Here is a 22,287-nt window from a genome sequence, read left to right as displayed (position 1 = left end):
AACGCTCTGGCCTTGCGGGATCTCTGTGCAATTTTCCAGGAATCGGTCACAAGATGTGTACACTTTTTGATGGGCAGCTCTGAAAGGCCACTGACAATAGAGGAGGTGAGTGCAAACTATTTTCACTACCTCACAGGTGGGGCCTGTGGTTGCCACCAGGTGGAAATTCCACATTGCGAATGACAAATTGGTGGTTCCACTGGGGACATACCCCTTTTGATGCATGATTGTACAGCTCCAAGAGAAAAAACAATGGACTTTTTGCAATTTGAAAACAAAATTCTGAGTGAAATCAATAAACCCCATTAGGTAACAATAACCTGTTGAAACCAAGCAGAATTTTCTTCTAAAACTCATTTGCCAGCTATTGAATGCAGGCAAAATCATATGGACGTGATCAACTGCAATGGCAGTCAGTGATTTCTATGTGAAGGCCACATTTCCCTGCAAAGTCCTTCAGTGTTAAAGTCGCACGAGACCCAGAAATGGCCTTGGAAGCCTCAGTCGCCAAGATGGTGGGAGTTTCTCTCAGGCTCGCATCTGCAATAGAAGATTATTATGGGTCAATCCATGCATATTATATGGCCTAGAATTAGGGCTTAATTCGAATTGAAAATGGCTGTCGATTTGTGAAGGGAAAATCTGGTAATAGCTAATCAGGCTACCTTCTTCCTTCCCAATCTCAGCAATATGAATTGGGTTTAACCTTGTGGGAAACACTAGTACAATGGAGACCGTTTCAAGTTTATATTAAGATAATGAATTATTACTCTTGAAGTCTGTATTACAAAAAGAATACAAAATGTATTATTCTTAACAAGGTAGCCTGCCAAAATCTTCTAACGATATAATAAAAGGCCTTATGCATGTTAGTCCGATGCAGTAGTTTTGCCTGTTGTCACCGCTAGAGGGAGCTGTTTCCTTAGGATATTTAGAGACAATGCCAATTTACATAGCTTCGCCTGTTGTCACCGCTATAAGGAGCTGTTGACTTAGGATAAATAGTGGGTGTCAATGAAAACCTGCACTTTGGCTCGTGTACATGGGCCTGTACACTAGTATGTAATAAAAGTCCCCTCAAAATATACACCCTTGTACATGAGATTAAAGTTTAATCTATTAGCCAAACTGGAAATAATGGGACCGAGATGTCAGATTAAATAAGATCTAAGAATATGTAGTCTCTGTAAGAGTGAAACTGTCATGGAAACTGCTAGACATCTTATTTATCGTACAGGTCTTGAAGAAAAGCATATTACATTTCTAGGGTGCATTATGTATAATTTGGATTTTCTTTCGAAATAATCCTTTTCTAAAAGAATTATGTGGGGTCAGCAAGTTTCACTAATTAATGCAAAAGTAAAGTTTATTATTCATTTTCAAGAACTTTTTAAACTTCTATTTTGAAATTGAATTGACACTGTATTCAGCGTTAGAAGTTCATTGTACAGATTGTTGTGTGTATATATGTTTTTTAAGTATTAGGTACATTTTGGATTTCAGTAATCGTAGGACTATTGCAGTATGATTTATAGCTCTTAATTAGTGTTTTATGATTTTAGTAACTCTATGTCAACAGCAGTTATAATAATGGACTGGATGTATGGTTATGTATTGTGAAAGGATTTAATTTCAACACCTACAAAATAAATAAATAAATGCATTTCTGGTGGCTGGTGTTTGGGCTGCCATTGCTTTAACGATCAAGGTCTTCATTGCAGCTTTGCTGGATTTGTTGGACAAAATACCATAAATCGTAATTACCACTATCACTGGTGGTATCCCTAAAATTCATTAAAATACATCTTTACCACTGGTACAGCAATAACAATAGTGGTATTGCTGGAATACCAATGGTGAAAATGGGTGGTGTACATTAGTGGTTTGTATCACTATTGTACTATTTTTAAAGATCAAAAGCCTCATCTATGACCCTTTATGCATCCCATAGGAGAGTTGTTGAGAGGCTGACATCAGAGATGCCAACTTATTCACCAGCTCTTAATTTAAGAAAAAGGGGCTACCCTGTATTGAAGGAAGCATTTGCACTTCTCTTCTGGACAGGAAAGAAAAGTTTTACCTCCACCTCTGGGGTGGAACAAACAATTGATGAATGCTCAGGATGAAATACCACATTGTAAAAGGGAGGTATTTAATGCCAATGGTATTCCATTGGAATACACCCGAAAGAATATATTTCCTTCCCTGTAATGGGGACGGAGGTAGAAACAGGTGGTATTTAGCCAAAAGGTGGTCTTTTTCCAAAGCACTTCTTCTACCATTATCTCTAAGGCTGTAATGAGGCCCTATGTTTTAATGGGCCTGAACTTTTTGAAAGTTGTACTGACTGAGGCAGCTCAATTCTTAGCTTTCACAATGCCTTCATTTACCCCATTGGATTTTAGCATTGGATGTCAGAGTTGGCTGAGAATCTTTCACCTATGACCTTTTTCTTTTTCTCCCCTTACAGAGCTCCACTGTATTGAAGTTTTGACTCAGAAGAGTAACACAGATCTGACGCTTGTGACAGACTGCATCGAGCATGGCCTCACTGCTGTGTACCCCCGCACCCGCTACTCTGCTGGCAGGGATGCCAAGCTCTTCTTCATACCTGTCTCATATATGCCCACTGTGCTGGGGGACTACCTGATGAAATAATGTCATGTCTTTCCCTTTGCTGGTTCACGTCTGTATTCTTTTGACAGTCAATTAAGATTAGTGGTGTACCAAATTGTAGATTTAAGTATTCGGCCGAATACCATATAGTTGGACGGGTGTTCATCTGGAGCCGAATACGTCGCTGAATAGTTGCCTTTTTAATAAATAAAGTTGTGTAGAAAAGAAAAAGACTCTGTAAATTAAATGAACAACACACTTTAAAAATATATACATCCATTTTATATTGCATTTCTCTTGTTTGTTGTCTACAGAAGATGTTTGTGTTTACCATGAAATTAATACATTCTATGGCAAGACTGGAGGCGAGCATTATGCATTATGCTTCAACTTCTTTAATTTACTACTCAGCAGTTTCAACAAACCAATAAACCAATAGCAAAACTGAAAACAAATTTCAATATGCTTTCTTCTTTTGAACTACAATCCCCATAGTCTCTATGACCACTTCCTGTCCCTGAGCTCCTCCTCTTCTTTTACTGCTCTTCAAGCAGATAAATACTATTTCTGATCATCTCTCTGTATGATGGGAAAGCTAGAGTTTGTTAGCAGAGTTTTAGTTGTATGTGACTGCGCAGCGCAGAGGAACGAAGCGAAATGCCATAAGAGGATATATTTATTGATTTGAGTGCTTTTAGCTAAGAACAAGCACAGCGTTATCATGCCACATGCGACCCGAATTGTGCCCGCTTAGAATTATTAAGTAAAACTTGTATATTAGTAGCCCGGTCTGCGCGGGTCACACTCCCACAGCGTTATCACCCTGTGCCATATGACCAGGTACTCCGGGGGTGTTGTCCGGCACCGTGGGAGTCTGTAGGCGCTCGCAGAGCGGCGGGCGAGCACCAAGGCCTTCCACCCCCCTCCTTTGGGAAGGCAGAGCCACATTCGGTATGCGGACGCCAGAGCTCTCCGGCCCCCTCCTTTGAGGAGGTGCGGCCAGAGTACGGTCCCGGCTTCCGCGTCGCATTCTTCCTGTGACGCGGAACGGAGCACATCTACGAGCCGGGCCCAGCAGTGACTAGAATCTCTATAAAGTGGATAAACACTCCTGCTACTGGAGCGAGGAAGCTCCGAGTGACGCGCCCACCTGAAGGGCTTAAGGCTGCTCGTGAACAGACATCAGCGGAGCGCTGAGGCTCCAAGAGACACGAAAAAGGCTAACAGCCTGTGGCATAGACACAAAGCCCTCGCGAACAGAGAGCTTGTTGAGAAGAAAGCCTAACAAGCAATTCATACAAACAGTCTGGTGCAGCCACAACCAGTAAAAAGAAAAACAAAAAAGTATGCTCACCAGATGCACCTAATTAGTCAGAGGGCGTGCTCAGACACCTGTGACAGGTATACGAGGCACACTGCTACCTCTCAGAATGTCTGAATTTGAGTGGAGCGAAGAGGAGCAGTCATCAGACTTAGCTCTCAGCTTTAAGGAGGAGCTGGGAAACTCACTAATAGATGCTGTGGCTCAAGAGGTGAAACCCCTATAAGACAGGCTGGAGACCTTGAAAGCAATACTACACCAGCCTGCAGATAGCACCTTTAGGACACAACGCACACCCACTGAACCCTCAGAAGCAGGGTCTAAGGGGAGTTCTAAGGCCCGGAAGAGGAAAGCCTCTTGCGACCCCCAGGGCCCTTCGGATGGGGCAAAAGAAAAGGCCCCGGAGGTAGTGGACGCCTTCGCAAAGCTCAGAGAAGCATATTTGCAGCGCCAGACTGTGCCAAACCTCATGACCCCCACTCCAGGGGAAGAAGATGATGGAGAGGAGAACCAGTGCCAGTAGAAGGAGACCTCCCCTACCAGGACGAGGAGGATACAGGGGAGGAGGAGGAAGTGAAACCCAGCGGAGTAAAGAGAATCCGCAAGGAGAAACACCACGAAGAGGAAGACCAAGACATGTTCGATCCGGGCAGCATCCGGAACCCGAGGTCATCAGACTGGCAACCATCGCCAAGGGTGGCACAGTACATGACCATGAGGCTAAGGAAAGCGCTCGACAAGGAGGTCCAACAGCACCTTCGGGCAGAATGCCCAAAACCAGACCTTCCGGGCAAGGTAGCCGAAACACCAGAGCTAGACCCCAAGATGCTTACATTCATATCTAAGACAAGTAAGGATCCCGTAAGGGTATCGACAGATCCTGGAGGAGTTGTCAAGAGGAGGTGCATGACCTAGCCGGTCCGCTCGCAAAAATCATGGACCTGGCAGAGAGAGCCAGAGACACAGGGGAAGAAGTAGACCCCAACGGCCTGCCAGGCTGAGCACAGAAAGCAGTATGCCTCCTAGGCAATGCTGACTGCACCATCGCCTCAGAACGAAGAAGGGGGCTACTACTGAAGATCGATGCCAAGCTCAGCGACCTCGCATCATACGAGGCAGGAGAGGCGGCTCAAGGACTCCTCTTCAGAGAGACTTTCGGAAAAGAGATGGGCCGCTTTGTCGGTACCTACACTTCCCTGAAGAAGGCACAGGCCTCAATCCGCAAGATCTTTCCGAACCAGGTTTTTGGCAGGACCAGTCGCCACAGGGGTAGCACGGCTGGTCGAAACCAGGGAGGCAGAAGACCCCCAAATCCCAGAGCACAATACTGGGAGAACAGGCAGCAGGATTCCTTCTTCCCTACCAGAGGGCGCTTCCCGAGAGGAGGCAGAGAAAGAGAATCTGGTTGAGGACAAGGATTCACTCAAGGTGAGAGCAACTGATTACCCTCCAGTAGGGGAGAGAACTGGTATGTTCTGGAGAAACTGGCACGCGCTTTCAAGCAATGCCTGGGTGTCATAAACAGTGCAGTGCATGCACCTAGAATTTGTAGAGCCACCCATACAAGAGCGCAAGCCGCACCAACAGCGTTTAGAGCGCACAGAAAAGAGGCTGCTAGATCACGAGCTATGTCAGCTGGCGAGAAAGAACGCCATAGAGATGTGCCCGAGAGACCCCAGCTTCATAAGCAATATGTTCCTGGTGCACAGGAAGGAGAAAGTGCGACCAGTTATAAACTTAAAAGAACTGAACGGTTGGGTCTCCCTGGGCCTTTACCAAGCTGATGAACCCAGTAGTGACGGCGATAAGGGAGAAAGGTATAAAGTTGATCATTTATTTGGACGACATCCTCTGTTGGCCGAGAACCAGGAAACATTCATATCAGACAAGATGGGTCCAAGAACTGCTGTCATCCCTGGGATTCCTGGTCAACGTGGAGAAATCGGACACCGAACCAGCACAGAGGCTGGACTTCCTAGGTTTCGTCCTGGACACCAGGAAAGCCACGTTGGAACTCCCAGCCACATCAAGAGGGAAATAAGAGAATGCCTCCAGAAACAAGTAGTTTCACTCAGGACGTTGGCGCGAATAGTGGGACTTCTGGCTGCTTCCATTCAAGCCATATTTCCCAGACCCTTACACTGTCGCATGCTGCAGAGGCTAAAGATAAGACACCTGCAGCAGGGTTTGAGGTATCATCAGTCGGTACCTTTGGATCAAGAATCCATAACAGAACTGGAATGGTGGTTGAAGAATATGGATGCCTGGAATGGGCGGGCCATTTTCGGAGACTGACCAGACCGGATTATAGAATCCGACGCCAGCCGTCTGGGCTGGGGCACAAGGTGCGGAGACATACAGACAGGGGGGAAATGGAGCGAAGAGGAACTCCGTCTCCACATAAATTGCCTGGAGCTGCTGGCAGGATCCTTTGTGATCAGAGCCTTCATGAAGGGGAAAATGAGATTGTGCGTCTTACTGAAGATGGACAACATGTCGGCAGTCCGATATATAAACCATCTGGGCGGCACCAGATCCAAGATGCTAGCAGAGCTAGCGAAAGATTTTTGGCATTTTCGCCTTCAATCAGAGACATCAGTAACAGCGGAATTCCTCCCCGGAACACTGAACGTAGTAGCGGATTAGAACTCACGCTACCTCACGGACTCCAGTGATTGGAGGCTGGATACAGTAGTGTTTCAGAAGATGAACTGGAAATGGGGGCCGCTACACATAGACCTCTTCGCATCCCAGTTGAACGCCCAGACAGACGCATACTTCAGTTAAAGGCTGGACACGGGTGCTTGGGGGACAGCCGCATTCCCACAAGAATGGAGCAATGGTCCACATTACACGTTCCCTCCATTCATGCTGCTGAGCAGAGTTCTAGCGAAGTGTTGGAGGGAGAAAGCAGAGCTGCTTTTAGTAGCACCGCTGGGGAAGTCACAAGTGTGGTTTCCAACACTTATGGAATTAGCAGCAGATCATCCGAGAGTGCTCCCAGAAGGAGAACACCTGCTAACGGACCCAGCTGGATCATATCATCCTCTGAGAGTGAGAGGGACACTCCCGCTCATCGTGTGCAGGATATCAGGAGACGCTGGGCACTGTCAGGCATTTCGACGCAAGCTGCTCAGCTCATCGGAGAATCCTGGGCTCCGTCCACTAGAAGGAGCTACAACGTGGCTTGGGCCAATTGAACTAGCTGGTGCAAAGTGAGAGGTGTTCATGCCATTTCTGTGCCTGTAGTGATGATACTGAATTTTTTGGCACAGTTGTTGTTACAAGACGGACGAGCGTTTCGTATAATAGGAGTGTACAGGTCGCAGGACATCTGCCAATCGAGGGAGTACCAGCAGGGGAACATCCAGCAGTGGTTAGACTCATTCGAGGGGCCAGATTTAAGATGCCCCCAGAACCTCGATATGAGACAGTCTGGGACGTGTCAGTCGTCCTTCAACTATTAGAGATTTGGCCTGGAGACAGATACTTATCCCTTAAGCAATTATCAGGGAAACTATCAATGCTTTTGTGTCTAGTTTCAGGGAAATGCGTATCAGATGTGAGAGCACTAGAAGTGGATAGAAGGTCCTTTTTTCCAGAGGGAGTAACCTTCAAGATAGCGAAGAGGACTAAGACAGGTACTTCGTCAGTACATTATCCATATTTCCCGACCAGACCTAAATGGTGCATAGCGAGTTGCGTCAAGGAATATGAAAGCAGGACAGCTCAGCACAGAGCAGCCAGTACCACGCAATTGCTCATAGCGCGCAGGAAGCCTTTTCAAGGCGTATCCACAGCTACCATTGCTAGATGGGTTAAGGAAATCATACAAGCGTCAGGCATTGACGTGGGGAAGTATGGAGCACATTCAGTACGAAGAGCCATGACGTTTAAGGCCTTCACAGCAGGAGTGTCTCTGAGAGACATTATGTTAGCAGCAGATTGGGCGAATGATCGTACGTTTAAAGAGTTTTATTTTAAGCCGACTAAGAGCCTAGCAGTCGGTGTGTTGGGAAGCTTTCAACAAGCATAATGCTCGCCTCCAGTCTTGCCATAGAATTAAGATTACCCCTGCTAACTACGCAGGGAGTATTCATTCTATTAAAGACTACGAGGCGAGCATTAAATTCCCGCCCAAGTTATCTATTGTGTATATCACATTCGTATGTTATGATTGATAATACTGTATATGATGGTAATGATAGATGGACACCACCCTGAATTTTCTGTTTTGTATTGTTCCTAGGGGAAGAACAGAATAACAATTGAGATAGGAGACTAGCTGCTATAGTCGCCTGGAGTCGAGGAGGATTCACATTTGGTTTGGAGTGATTTAAGTCTTCGCTCTGTTGGCAGGACATTGTGTGCATTTTAAAGTGACAGTTCAGAGCGAGTAAAAGAGAGGAGGAGCTCAGGGACAGGAAGTGGTCATAGCTGAGCATGGAAGGAGATGGACCACAGGGACAGAGACTATGGGGATTGTAGTTCAAAAGAAGAAAGCCTATTGAAATCTGTTTTCAGTTTTGTTATTGGTTTATTGGTTTGTTGAAACTGCTGAGGAGTAGTAAATTAAAGAAGTTGAAGCATAATGCATAATGCTCGCCTCCTAGTCTTTAATAGAATTAATACTCCCTGCGCAGTTAGCAGGGGTAATCTTCATTATCATAAAATAAACCGTTCAGTAGTAACAAGGATGTCACTTGTTGGGCACGACCCAAGTAACTAAGACTAGCCCAAAAGGATAGGATGTATGTATGCAATCACTCTGAAGGGAGACCGGTGTGTGTCTACTTGTACTTTCACATGTTCCTTTTGGGCCTTGCACATCTTCAGCCTTCTGGCTCCAGCAAGGCACTAAAATACAAATGAAGTGATTACATCAATTAGCACCCTGCTGACTGCTAAAGCACTACTGAATACAAACCTTTGTGATGCTAAAGCCATTTTTCTACCTCTAGTACTGAGTGGGAATGAGGCATTTGAAAAGTGTCATTTCATTTATAGATGGTATTTTTCTTTATTTTTCGGGTGGGCTATGTGTGTGGTGCTTTGGGGCATGGTAAAAGACACCAGCTAAAAATACATAGGGAGCGCTGAGTCCTCCATGGTTCTCATCTGACCCTATAGGGAAGGGACAGTGCTGATTTTCAGATATATAATTGCCATGGCCATGCTTATTTTACTTATTTGCTTCACTTGTACATCCATTTGGAGCAATGATTCTAAACTGAAAACTTGTATCTCATTATTATTTCACAAATAACCTTCTTTTTTAACTCTCTGATCTTGAGAGGAATATTTCTGCTGCCACAGACTGGGGTATTTTGGTTACAATTTTTTTTTTAACTCCCAATTTTTTGCATAGCCACATTCTTTAGTAACATCTGTCACTTTTACCCAATTTAAAGGGGCTCATTTTGGCATGCAACATTTGGGGGGCAGGAATTGTAACGTCATGCACATCCATGCTGCAGCACATTTCCCAAAGATGTGCTGATAATGGGGACTTCCCAATTTTTTGTTTTCGGGGGAACAGTTGCAATTGGGGAAAGAACCTATAATATTTTTCAATACGTGGCAACTGATCACCCCTCCCTTAACTTCACACCTATTAGCGGTAGCACTCTTCAAATGCTATATTAGTTTTAGCATTATGTAGCCCAGAAACAAGCGTCACACATATATACATGTATTCATGATATTTACAAGTGAAAAAACAAAAAACAGTGTTTATACATATAACAGTGACTTAATACCAAAGTTCATTCATATCAACATTACCATTACATATAAAACTTTACATATGAAAAAATATAAAAACGTATTGTATCATAGGGTTAGTAAACGATGTGGTTTAATTATTTATGACACATCTGCTTTTTAAATACTATTCTTCTATTTTTGTTTTTACATATTTAATTTAGGTGAAAAACATGTGGAAGAAGCAGTGTGTCCACATATTGTACACGGGACACCTGAATGGAACAGAAAGGCAGCTTGTCATTCAAACTGTCTTTTTTGTCTACATGTGTTTCATCCCTTTTATCTGAATACGTTTGTTACAATGTTTCTGATGGGAGTTGAATTTGCTTTCTTCAGAACTGTGCTTCGTATATATGCGACAGGATCGATAAACCCCACTGTTTTCAGAACAACACACTTATTCTTAATATGGGTGGAGATGGGCAGGTTGGATGAATTTCTTCTTTCTGTCAATTACTCAGTCAAGATCACCTCAACAAGGACGGCACGTTCTTATTGAGCTGCTCGCCCAAACTTGTTTGATAAATTGTAATTATCACAGGGCGCTTATGTGTTTCTTGCTGTTATTCTCCTATCAAGAGATGGCAGAAGACTTGCTTCATAACATTAGCCTGCAGGCTGAATACAGTTTTTTGCTGCAGGCACACTACCCACACTGAGCTTTTTACTCAGTTTTTGAAATTTCCTGGATCGCCACAGCAGTTATATTAACACACTTAATTATATTACTTGGATGGTAATTGGTGGATTGGAACCTGTAACTTTCAGATTACTCACACGGGTCAATAGCAAATCAATAAGCCCCTAAATAAAATATAGTTTTCCAATAGCGACTTTGTAAACTATTGTTCTATCTCAATGTTTTTCACCTGGAAAATACAGGGAAACCAGAGACATCTCATTGCATATTAAAAATATTGAAGGTTTTGCTTCAGCTCACCCCTCCTCCTCAGCAGACCGCCAGATTAATGTCTGTCTGTCCAGCACATGAAGGGTTGAGACTTTGTTTGCACTTGCACATCCCTGCTCTGTCTGTTGTCAATCAAATAAAGTGACAGCAGCATTGGTTTAATGATCCTTTTAAAGGATTCCCATGGCATGTCTGAATGTTTCCAGGCATAGTCGAAGCAGTACTTGATTTGTTTTGATGGGGAAGCTATTCGTCTTCGAGAGAAAATTAATTAAGTATTTGGCTGAAGCCGAATATCTCATTTTCAGCCGGAATTCGACCAAATACTTACTCGAAGACGAATTTCGGTACACCCCTAATTAAGGTACGACAAGACAGATCAGTGGATTCATGCACTTGTAGCACAGAGCTCTGTCTCTGTCACCAACCATTTGTTTCAACTCCAGCTGGACCCAATAAATCGTCCCATCTTTACATGGAGCAGCATGTAGCTGAGCAGTAGTGATCCATAGTGAACATAGAAAAGTAATATTATTTGTATTCTTATTAAAACTGCACACAGTAGAACTTGAACAAAAACTGAGTTGTAAAAATGCAATTAAGATCCCCTTAAATAAAACTTTGAAATTAATATTTTTTTTGTTTTGCTTTTTAAATGGGCCTGACAGTGCCCAACTTCTGCCATTTTCAAAGCCTGTTGGTGCTTAGGCATCTGAAAGCGATGGGCTGGATTGGAAGCTAGTAGGACTAGAGAGAGGAGAGTAAGGTTACTGTAACCTCTGTGTTCCTGCGTTCAGATAACGAGAATCCAGACTCTTAAGTGCTGAATGAGGTTGTGTGTGTGTTTGGAGACTTTTGGTTTCCTGTGAGACTTAATCTAGATGTATCCTGAGGTTGGCATGCTTGGTATCACCTGTAAGCTTGTGCGGTGACCGAGTCGGGTTTATTCATACATGCATGCAATGTGCTTTGAGGAGGTAGTCAAGGCTGTTTAGCATGGAGTGTTTCAATATTATGATGGCATGGAAGGATGCAGTGTAAGTTAGTGTAGGTGGCTGGAAGGGTATTTTGTAGTTACGTTTGGCTTTCATTGAGGCTAAGCCATACGGCATTGTCACATGTGCCATTTGTCTATCAGTGCCACTAGTGCATAGTAAAGGGCATAGAGTAAGTCAATTGCTCAATGGTAAACATTTGACACATTCGTACTTGGACATTAACATAGCATTGCAAGCAGATCAGCAAAACAAACAGGCAGAATATAGTGTACAAGCCCTTACCGACACCTGTCATCATGGAAATGTTATGATTGCGATGTGCGTTGCTTGTAGGTTAGGGAGCCAGTGAATTCATGAGTAGAGCTGAGGCAGAGCCAGGGGGTTTGGCCTGGCACTAGGAGCCAAAACCAAGCCAAGCCGATAATACTTAGCATCCTGCCTTCCCATCATCCACAACCCTAGATCCATATCGAGCACCCTGCATCTCCACCCACATAATACAAACTCTGTAACTGTCATCCTACTCGCCCCTCACCAAGGCAACACACAACCCATAACTGGTGGTCTTCCTCCACACAACTTGTACTCCTATCACACCACTCCCCATAAAACAAACCCCATAGCTGGTGCTCTGCTGCCCCTTCAATCCCATAACACAAGATCCACAGCTGGCATCCTGTGCCCGCGCTGAGCCCCATAACACAAAGCCAATACCTACTATCCCTGTCCCCAGCACCAACAGCAGACAACACGTACCTATCATCCTGCCGCCCATCAACATAAGGCCGGTACCAGGTCTTTGATCACGTGGCTTACCAAAAACCAAAACACATACCTGGTGTTCTGCCCCTTCATCCACACAACAGAAGATCCATACCTGGCACCGGGAAACCCCACATCCCATAACACAGAACCATACCTAGTGTTCTTCCTCCCCACCCACAATCACACACAACCCATACCTAACATCCTATTTTTTGCAAATAATATATAGTGAAGGGGAAACAATTTACCCATAAGCACACATTCCCGTCAACAGGTGAAGCCATGACCTAAGTCAAGTCTACACACCAGACCACCCATCTCCCCATCCCTAGCTGAAACAACAAATGCCAATGTATAACCTTAAAGATCCACAACAGCACTCTGCTTCACAGGGACCACACAAAACGCATACAAACCACATTACAAACCAACCTGGCACATATATAAATCATTATAGCAAGTACAGATATTATGAATGCATCTCTGCTTTCCCCAACCTGGATGAATCATGAATCAGCCACACACTCATTGTCTCAGGATGACACCTCAAGTCTATGCTGGGCAGGTGGTGCACAGGTATGCTGCTGAAATAGGGCAAATATTCAAAAAGGGCACCTGGTTTATGCCTTACTCTACCAGCTAAGTAAACTTTTAACAAGCACAATTGAGTAAGGTCACATGAGAGCCCAAAAAAACCAACATTAAATCCTGACAGTCAAGAAACCACAAGGTTTGAAAGTGACTGCTACTTCGATTCTCATTTAATACGTCAGCAGCAAATGTTATATACACATTTAGATAAACAAAGGATGCTCAACGAAAAACATGAATACAAAACATGGCATGATACATAAATAACATAACCCAAATAGTAATTTTGGGTTTGAATTTCCAACAATAACACAATCTGCATTCCCTATTAGGGATTGAGATCAGAGTACTAACGTGTGATTGAGGTACAAATTTGACAAGTGTGTAGAGAATGTACAGTGGTGAAGTGTTTACAACACAAGCGATATGGGTCAACACAGCTGTGTTTTGGCCTTGGAACTATCTTTGGGTAGCTGTTGGTGGGACGGCCTTCATCAGGACGGAAAATGTGGTGCACGTGAAAGATCCTATGTTATCTGTCAAAATGAATAGACAGAAGGTAATCGGGACTATGTAAGGGATGGGCTATATTTAATTGATTCTAAGGCAGTAAATGCATAACTTTATAATCTCTAGGAAAGAGATCAAAGGATTGCGGGTATTACCGTAATCTTAAACACGGTGGCAAAAGTTCTGGGAGTTCTCGTTGTCAGCGATGAGACGGAGGTAGATTCCATATAAAATATGCCAGGTCTGTGAATAATGACCATAGAGTACAGAATGAACTGCAAATACTGTATATCCATAATTGAAAGAGCAGGGGCTGGGGAGACCAATGTGCTTGCCAGCCTAGAGTCTGAATGCCAAAATGGTCCGTGGGGGTTAATAGTCTGGATGAAAATTTGCTGTGGGGAAAGGAATCACCAGGGCATGGGTCGATAAATCAGACCAAACAGAGCTGCGGCAGGGAGAAAGTAGGCATTAGAACACTAACTACCAATGGGGGTTAACATGAGTGCGCTTGCAGTTAAAAATTAGAACTTGTGCAACCTACACGGCTGTCTATTGTGAGACAGTTTGTTCAAAATACTGTGAAAAGGAGCATGCCGTTTGGTGTGGCCCAACCACCAAAAGTGCTTTATCAGTATGCATGCATCTTAGTGTGCAAAACTCATTCCCTGCGCTACAAGAGCTCACCGGGATATGTAGAGACATGCGTGGCAGCTGTTTTAGTGGAGGGGCTGGCGCCTTGAAAACGCTCTCCACGCCCTTCTCTAAATACCTTCAGGAAGCCTGCTGTCGCGTAAGCTAAAATCAATTACCTTGTATCATTCATACAGCATAAATCAGCCCTGCGGGGGATCAGAGCATCTGCAGTCCTCCGTGTATCCGGCAGCGTGTGGTTGCCATGGCTGCGAGTTGTATTTATGGCGGTGGCCATTTTGTTTTGCCAACGTGGCAGTCAATGGAAGTAATACGTGTTAACCCTTACAAAAAGGATTTCTGGGTACTTTACAGCCTCCTTAAAAAATAGGTGGCTTATAGATGTAGCATCCTTAAATGTGGTTAAAGAAAAACCGGTTGTTAGAATGGTTGCTATGGCAACCAGACGTACGGGAGTTAGTCGATCAAACATCATGCTAAAAATTATTTTACTGAACCCATGTTGATGGTTCACCTGTATGGCTTGTTCAAAAGACAAACACTGGTGTCTCATTTGTGTAAATTGAATGTGGAGATGGCCAGAGTGTAAATGATCACCCGATTAATGGGGAAATAGTAAGAGCGCCAAAATGGCAATTAATCCAAGTGCACCCGCATGTAATACAGCAGTTCACATGTGTCGAGTAGTTTACAGGATGTGCAACAGTGATGCCCTTCTACAATTGGAAATTACATATAATGTTATGGGTATCAAAATTGAACCTGTGACTCCATATCAACGTGCTAATACCATTTATTACTAGTTATATATTGTTCAGTTTGTACAAATTCTTTCAATTCAAAAATTGCACACTACATAGTTAGCAGATCTCCCTTTGGGTCGTATTTTCATAATGACGTGCTAGTACCATTCACTCTAGGTTATAGATTATTCATTTTGTAGATATCCAAACAAAAAATAGATGAATACCATAATGACATGAGATTATGAAAATGGCAGTCTGGACTAGATTACAGAATGCACAAAATGTACATATCATGCTTAATGTTGAATATATTTCTTCTGGGTGTGCTGTCATATGTTCACTGTTACTCCTTTAATGAAACAGTACAGAATCACAGGAAATGCTTCCATTCAACGGTAATGTTGAGTCTGTCTGTGACAGTGTTTAGTGTGTGGACCCATTTCTGCTCAAGTTGGGTTAGTGTTCTGTCAGGATCTCCACCCCTTTTAGTGGGGGAAAGTTATTGTAGGACGAACCATTTGAGAACCATGTTGGCGTGGTTTTTGCAGATGTAATGCTCAACCATAGGTTTCTCAGGTACTTTGTTTTTAATGCATGATCTATGCTTGGATATGCGTGTCTTTATAGCCCTCATGGTTTTGCCTACGTACAGTAAGCCACATGGGCATTCAATGACGTAAATCACTTGTTTCGTATTACAATTGGTGTGGTCCTTCAGGATCCATATAATGTTTTTATATTTGAAAACCTTCTTGGTTTCAGTGAACTGACATGCTAGGCACTGTCTGCATGTAAAGTGGCCTTGTACTGGTGGAAGATCCCAGAGTGTTGTTTGATGTTTTACAGGTTCGATAAAAGTGTGCACAAGGGATTCCTTCAGATTAAGATTCTTCTTGAGGGCAAAAAGTGGTGTTTTATTCAGGGTCCCGGTGTTCTTTATGAGGTGCCAATGTTGTTTGATGGTCTTCCCCACGAGGTTGCTCAGTGCGCTGTAAGTGGTGACAGATACGAGTCTTTCTAGGTCTTTTTTAACTGTCTTGGTGAGACAGATGGTCCGGTCGATGTTGGCAGCACGTTTCTTTGCATTTTCTATCGCTTCTTCGGGCCTCCTCTGTGTAGTAGATGTTGTTGTATGTCGATAGCATGTTTGTTGTAAGTCTCAGGGTCAGTGCAGTTTCTTCTCACCCGTAGGAATTGGCCATAGGGTAGATTGTATGTAAGGTTTTCTGGGTACTAGCTTTCGAAATGCAAAAGTGTGTTACGATCTGTCAGATTGCGGTAAAGTTCCGTTTTCTTTATGTTGCCAGATTTGAAAATATGTTAATGCAGAAAGTCAATGCATTGGAAATCCCGTTCTATTGCAAGACGGAGGTGAGCATTATGCTTACCTTTCTTTATTGCCACCAATTCAGCTATTCAAATCTTTAAACATTTAAACTCACATATTTTTGTTTGAAATATCAAAAATAACTTTCGGTTTAAATGGTTTAACATCCATCTCTAGAGGCTCTCAACTGCCTAAAACTGCAAGTCCCATGAGCCTCCATACTTTATGTAGCCCTGAGGCTATCTCTTTGCACCAATACGGTGCCTGCCTCCTATATAAGAGTCCCCCACGCAAGGTTCCTTCCTCTTTCTTTTTGCTGCCAGTCAGTTAAGTGATTTTATCTTAATTTCTCATCTAATAACTACTTGTAGTGTTAAGCCTGTGCAAGGGCTACATATATTTTATAATATACTTTAGAGCGCTGCGCGCATAGCTATATACAGTTATACATTGATATTGTAATAGTTCAATTCACCGTAGTTCGTCTGAAATATTCTGAAGGCGGCAGACGCCGCTTCATGGAGCCACTCTTTTGAGTGTCGAATAGTAGAGGCGGCAAAGCTGCCCCGAATAGCATTGGTTTGTGGAGCCGCGGCTCCCTCGCGGCTGCACACAAACAATTCCCACAGAATTGGACGTGGAGGCAGGGCCGGAGCCGCGAGCAGATCAGCTAGTGTGAGACAGCCAGCCCCGCTCCACAGCGCAATCCCTTGAATGGGAGGTGCGCACTAGGACCCAGGGGAGCGGCAGTTAAGATCCTTCCCGTCGTCCCCCTGGCCGCCACACCATTTTGTGACGGTTTGCGCCGGACGAGTGACACAGAAAGCATTGCAGGAGTGCCTACAAAAAAAAAGAAAGAAAAACAATTATATATGATATTTAAAACAGAGACAGCAGCTGCAGCAAGTATCAGGCAGCTGGCAGCAGAGGCTGGGTCTCGTGTCTCTGAGGTGGCCTGTGACCAGTGTTACATCTGACCAGTTGGTGAGCCTAAATCAGCCGACACTAGCAAGTTAGCCATGCTAACAAAAGGATATATGGCTCAATATGGAGAGGAACACTCCACCACTCCGGAGTATAGTGAGGAAGAGTGGGAGGAGCAACCAAACCAGCAGGAGACTGAACTCTCCCTTAGCTTTAAATAAGTGCTAGGAGATTCCCTCTCCCAAGCTGTCACAGTGGGCGTTCGGCTAATCGCACATAGACTCGACATGCTAGAAGCATGGATGCAAGACAGGGAGCGAAGTTCCTCCAAGAAAAGGTGGGCACTCAGCATTGGCGAAGGCACGTCAGCCGGACACCCCTTGGATGGGGTTGAGCAGAAGCTCCGACCTTTGAGGGAGAGCAGGATATTCACGACATGTTTGACTCTGAAGCCGTCCGACACCCAAGATCCGCAGAATGTGCACCTTCACCCAGAGTGGTGCTCTACATGGCGCAGCACATTTGTAAGCCCTTGGACAAAGAGGTTCGCACCCGCATGAGAGCAGAATGCCCTCAGCCTGACCTGCCCGATAAGCTATCCGAGAATCCCGATCTTGACCCGAAAATGGTCACTTTTGTGACAAAGGCCTCCAGAGACGTCTGCAAAGGCATAGACAGAGCGTGGAGAGGCTGCCAGGACAAAGTGCTCGACCTTGCCAGCCTATTGGGTAAGATCATGGACCTTGCAGAAAAGGCAAAAGAAACCAGGACCCCGATTGACCCCATCACCCTGGCCAATTGGGCACAGTTCGCTTGATGGGAAATGCGAACTGCGCCCTCTCATCTGAGAGGAGGAGGGGATTACTACTGAAAATAGACTCTAAGTTGAGCAACCTCTCGTCCTACGAAGCAGGACAAGGAGCCAAAGGCCTCCTTTTCGGTGAAGCATTTGCCAAGGAGATGGCACAGTTCGTAGGGACCTACTCAGCCCTCGTGAAATCTCAGAATTTCATACACCGAATCTTTCCAGGGCGTGTTTTTGCAGGGACCGGACGCCAGCGGGGTCGGGCGTTCGGTCGTGCAGCCTTTCACCGAAGACCCCAAGGGCATCAAGCACCGTACTGGGAAGGGAGGCAGCAAGACGCCTTCTTCCGTTCCAGAGCAAGATTTCCAAGAGGGCGAAAGCCGAGGGGAGCCTATAGACAGCCCGGAGCCTCCGGCGATGAGTACACTCAGTACGCAAGTGGGGGCAGAACCCTCCAGTTTTTGAACGCATGCTGTACCTTATCCAGCAAAGCATGGGTGCGAGAAGCAGTAGACGGGTTACACATAGACTTCCTAGACGATCCCGTCCAAGAGCGAGAACCGCAGGCTATTCATATGTCAGCAGCAGAAGCTTCTCTTTTTCAGAGCGAGCTGGCAAAATTGCATCAAAAGAACGCAATAGAGCACGAGACACAGTCAGGACCGGGTTTTATCAGCAACATGTTTCTAGTTCACAGAAAAGAAAAGGTCCGTCCAGTCATCAACCTGAAGAGCCTAAACGAGTGGTTGAAATACAACTATTTCAAGATGGAAGGTATCCATCTTCTCAGAGACCTGCTGCGTTCAGGGGGCGGGCTAGCTCTCCTGGACCTCAAAGACGCATATCGGACGATACCGATAGTGAGGGCACATCGCAGATTTCTGCATTTTCGCTGGGACATGGAGATTTGGCGATTCAAGTGCTTGCCTTTTGGTCTCGCCTTGGGCTTTCACCAAGCTAATGCGGCCAGTGGCCGTAGCCATAAGGGACAGAGGGATCCGAATCATAATATATCTGGACGACATCCTGGTGCTGGGATCAGACAAGTCCTCCCTGGCTAACGACATTCGTTGGATTTTCTCCCTCCTATCCTCCCTTGGGTTTCTTGTGAATCTGGACAAGTCTCAGCTACAACCGGTCCAGAGGATCGAATTTCTAGGATTCACTATAGACACTGTAAGAGCAACTCTAGAGCTACCGAATCACAAGGTGAGAGCGATAAAGAAGGAGCTCAGAGCCGTGTTGGCAAAGAAAGTAATTTCCCTTTGGAATCTAGCCAGGATAGTGGGGCTGCTTGCAGCTTCCATCCAGGCTTTTTTCCCAGGCCCACTCCATTACAGAGTGCTGCAGTGACTCAAGATAATGGAATCTAAGTGATTTGCCCGCGGCTGAAACTACCGCGGGCAAAACGTTCGCATGAGAAAGGTGCAAACTACCAAAAGTTTGCACCTTTCTCATGCAAACACACATACATACTCACACCCACACACACAGCACACCCATAACACCCCCCCACCCACACCCTCAGCACACCCCCACTCACACCCCCAACATAAACAAACCCCATTTGCCTTTATCTTCACGCAGGGTTCCTGCAGTGCCAGTTCTCTTTCACTTCTGTGATCGGGAACCGGCGCCACAGGGTCCTTTCCCCCGCTCAATATACCATAAAGTACAGTGAGCGAGGCGATGCGGGGTACAGCCCCGCAGCCCCCATTTTTTAATTTTATTTTATTTTATTTATGTTTTTATTTTTTTATTTTTTTTTATTTTTTTTTTTTTAACGGAAGGCTGCGGGGGGTGTCCCCCCACAGCCCCTGCTCACTATACCATAAAGTATAGTGAGCGGGGCAATGTGGGGGACACCCCCGCAGCTTCTGTTTCTTTTTTTTTAAACAGAAGGCTGCAAGGGTGTCCCCCCGCAACCCATGCTCACTATACCATGAAGTATAGTGAGCGGGGCAATGCAGAGGACACCCCCACAGCCCCCATTTTATTTTTTACAATGCTACCACCAAAGGTTCGAACTTTTGGTGTTCGAACCTTTGGTGGTAGTATTTTTAGAACTTTTGGTCATTGCAACCATTTTTTTTATGGTTAAATCGTCCTATACCAAGGTAAGGCACCTGCACGAAGGTCTCTCCTACCATCAACAGGTGGAGCTAGACAACAAAGCCACGACAGAACTCCACTGGTGGCTGCAGAACATGGAGGCCTGAACGGTTGTGCCATATTCGGCGACGCTCCAGACTTAGTAATAGAGTCCTACGTGAGCAGAGCAGGCTGGGGAGCACGTTGCGAACAGTTAGAGACAGGAGGGAAATGGTCCGGAGACGAATTACAACTTCACATAAACTGTCTCGAGCTGCTAGCAGGATCCTTTGCCGTGCAAGCCTTCACCAAAGGCAGAGTCAAATGCCGCGTGTTGTTGAAGATGGACAACATCTCAGCAGTCCGTTACATCAACAAGCTTGGTGGTACCAGATCGAAAATGCTGGCAGAGCTGACGAAGGACTTCTGGCATTACTGTTTCTAGAATCAGATAGCAATATCAGCAGAATATCTTCGAGGAGCACTCAACAATGTTGCAGACTGGAACTTGCGCTATCTAGCAGACGCCAGCGATTGGAAACTTCTTCCCCAGATATTCTACAACCTACAAGAAGTGTGGGGTCCCCTAGATACAGATCTATTTGCATCCAGACTGAACACACAGACGAGCAGATCTTTCAGCTGGTGGATGGACCCAGGTGTAGCTGGCACAAACGCGTTCCTCCAGCCCTGGACCGGAGCAGTTCATTACGCATTCCCGCCGTTCATCTTAATCGCGAGGGTTCTAGCGAAAGCTCGCAGGGAGCAAGCAGAGTTAGTGTTGGTAGTCCCGTTCTGGAAGTCCCAGCCGTGGTTTCCAGTAGCGATGGAACTTTCCTTGGATTTCCCCAGGATAGTCCTGCATCACCCGGATCTCCTCCTCAGCCCAACAGGTCAGAGACACCACCTAGTAGTAGCGGGTTCACTGCGCCTGATAGCCTGCAGATTTTCAGGAGGAGATGGGAGCTGCCAGGCATTTCACAGCTCGCTGCAGATTGTATCAGAGACTCCTGGGCACCTTCCACCTTCAGGAGCTATATTTCAGCATGGAAGTCGTGGGCGCAGTGGTGCACTTGCCAGCAGTTGGATCCCATTTGAGCACCTGTAGTGCACATCCTTAATTTTCTGGCGTCTAAATTTCAGGAAGGCAACGCCTATAGAACTCTAGGGGTGTTTTGCTCTACTTTGTCGGCAGGTCACGACAATGTAGAAGGTATTCCAGTGGGCGAACATCCGGCAGTCCATAGGCTGCTAAGAGGAATCAAATTGAGAAGGCCACCGGAACCCAAATACACAAATCTATGGGACGTACGAGACGTCTTGCAATTATTCATGAGATGGCGAGAGAATGGGTGCCTATCTAGGTCGCAACACTCAGGCAAGTTAGCAATGTTGCTTTTCTTAACAGCATGACGAAGAGTCTTGGATGTGAAAGTTCTAGAGATAGATAGGAAGATATTCTACCCAGAAGGGGTGTCTTTTACTATTGCACAGAGAACTAAGACGGATGCTAGAGTAATTTCTTACCCATACTACCCCGAGAATAAGAAATTGTGTGTGGTGAAGTGTATCAAAGATTATGAAGCAGAGACAGCGAGTATTAGGGCGCCAGGCATCACGCAGGGGCTTATTGCGTGTAGAAAACCTCACCATGCGGTAGCCACAGCGACAACAGCAAGGTGGGTGAGGGAGGTGATGCAGAGGGCAGGAATATATTTGACCCTTTTTGGCACGCATTCTGTAAGGGGCGCGATGGCCTCTAGGGCATTCTCAGCAGGAGTATCTTTACAGGACAGAATCCACGTTTAAGATGTTTTATTTTAAGCATGTGTCAACAATGGCTAATAAAGTGATGGCATGCTAGCTGCACTGGTCATTCTTGATTCTATTAAAGACAAGGAGGCAAGCATTATATCCCACCCAGCAGGGATTTTGTCTGGTGCATATTTGATCTGTGTCAGAGCCTCGCATTCCCACCCTCATGTTGTTTTTACATCTATTGTAGGGGATGAACAGAAGCCGTCAAGAGATGATCAGCAGCAGAAAGCCGCGATGGAGCTAGTTGTCCCGTTGGACCATATGAGCAGCAAGTCGGGAAATCAGAGTTATCTCGCTGTGGAGTTAAAGTGACTGTTTGGTTAAAGTTGACATTGAATGGTTGGACAGCCAAAGAAAGAGGAAGAAACCTTGCATGGGGGACTCTTATATAGGAGACTGGCACTGGATTGGTGCAGAGAGATAGCCTCAGGACTACATAAAGTAT

At 45.1% G+C, this 22,287-nt stretch overlaps 1 protein-coding gene and 1 long non-coding RNA gene across 3 annotated transcripts in view; one reads left to right on the top strand and one right to left on the bottom strand.

Annotated features, from left to right (window-relative positions):
* LOC138582320 (retinol dehydrogenase 7-like) overlaps window positions 1–2,871 on the top strand; it is a 358,653-nt gene extending 355,782 nt beyond the window's left edge. Inside the window, exon 6 of one of the 2 annotated variants that reach the window (XR_011305006.1) lies at window positions 2,471–2,597. Coding sequence is in view for 1 of the 2 variants with exons in the window: in XM_069653539.1 (XP_069509640.1) it covers window positions 2,471–2,658 (188 nt within the window). In the remaining variant the exon portion in view is untranslated. Of the gene's footprint in view, window positions 1–2,470 lie in introns of both variants that reach the window. The other variant, XM_069653539.1, reaches the window with a different exon arrangement.
* The window catches only part of LOC138582321 (uncharacterized), a 270,743-nt gene extending 256,384 nt beyond the window's left edge, over window positions 1–14,359 (bottom strand). The window contains exon 1 of the long non-coding RNA XR_011305007.1: window positions 14,290–14,359. This is a non-coding gene — a long non-coding RNA (uncharacterized lncRNA). The remainder of the gene's footprint in view (window positions 1–14,289) is intronic.
* Between the last annotated feature and the right edge of the window lie 7,928 nt (window positions 14,360–22,287).

The sequence above is a fragment of the Ambystoma mexicanum genome, chromosome 3q (genome assembly GCF_040938575.1).
Source record: "Ambystoma mexicanum isolate Mex_15411 chromosome 3q, UKY_AmexF1_1, whole genome shotgun sequence".
NCBI classification, from domain to species: Eukaryota; Metazoa; Chordata; class Amphibia; order Caudata; family Ambystomatidae; genus Ambystoma; species Ambystoma mexicanum.
Note: the sequence above shows the minus strand (reverse complement) of the source record. Positions and strands in the feature narration are given on the sequence as shown.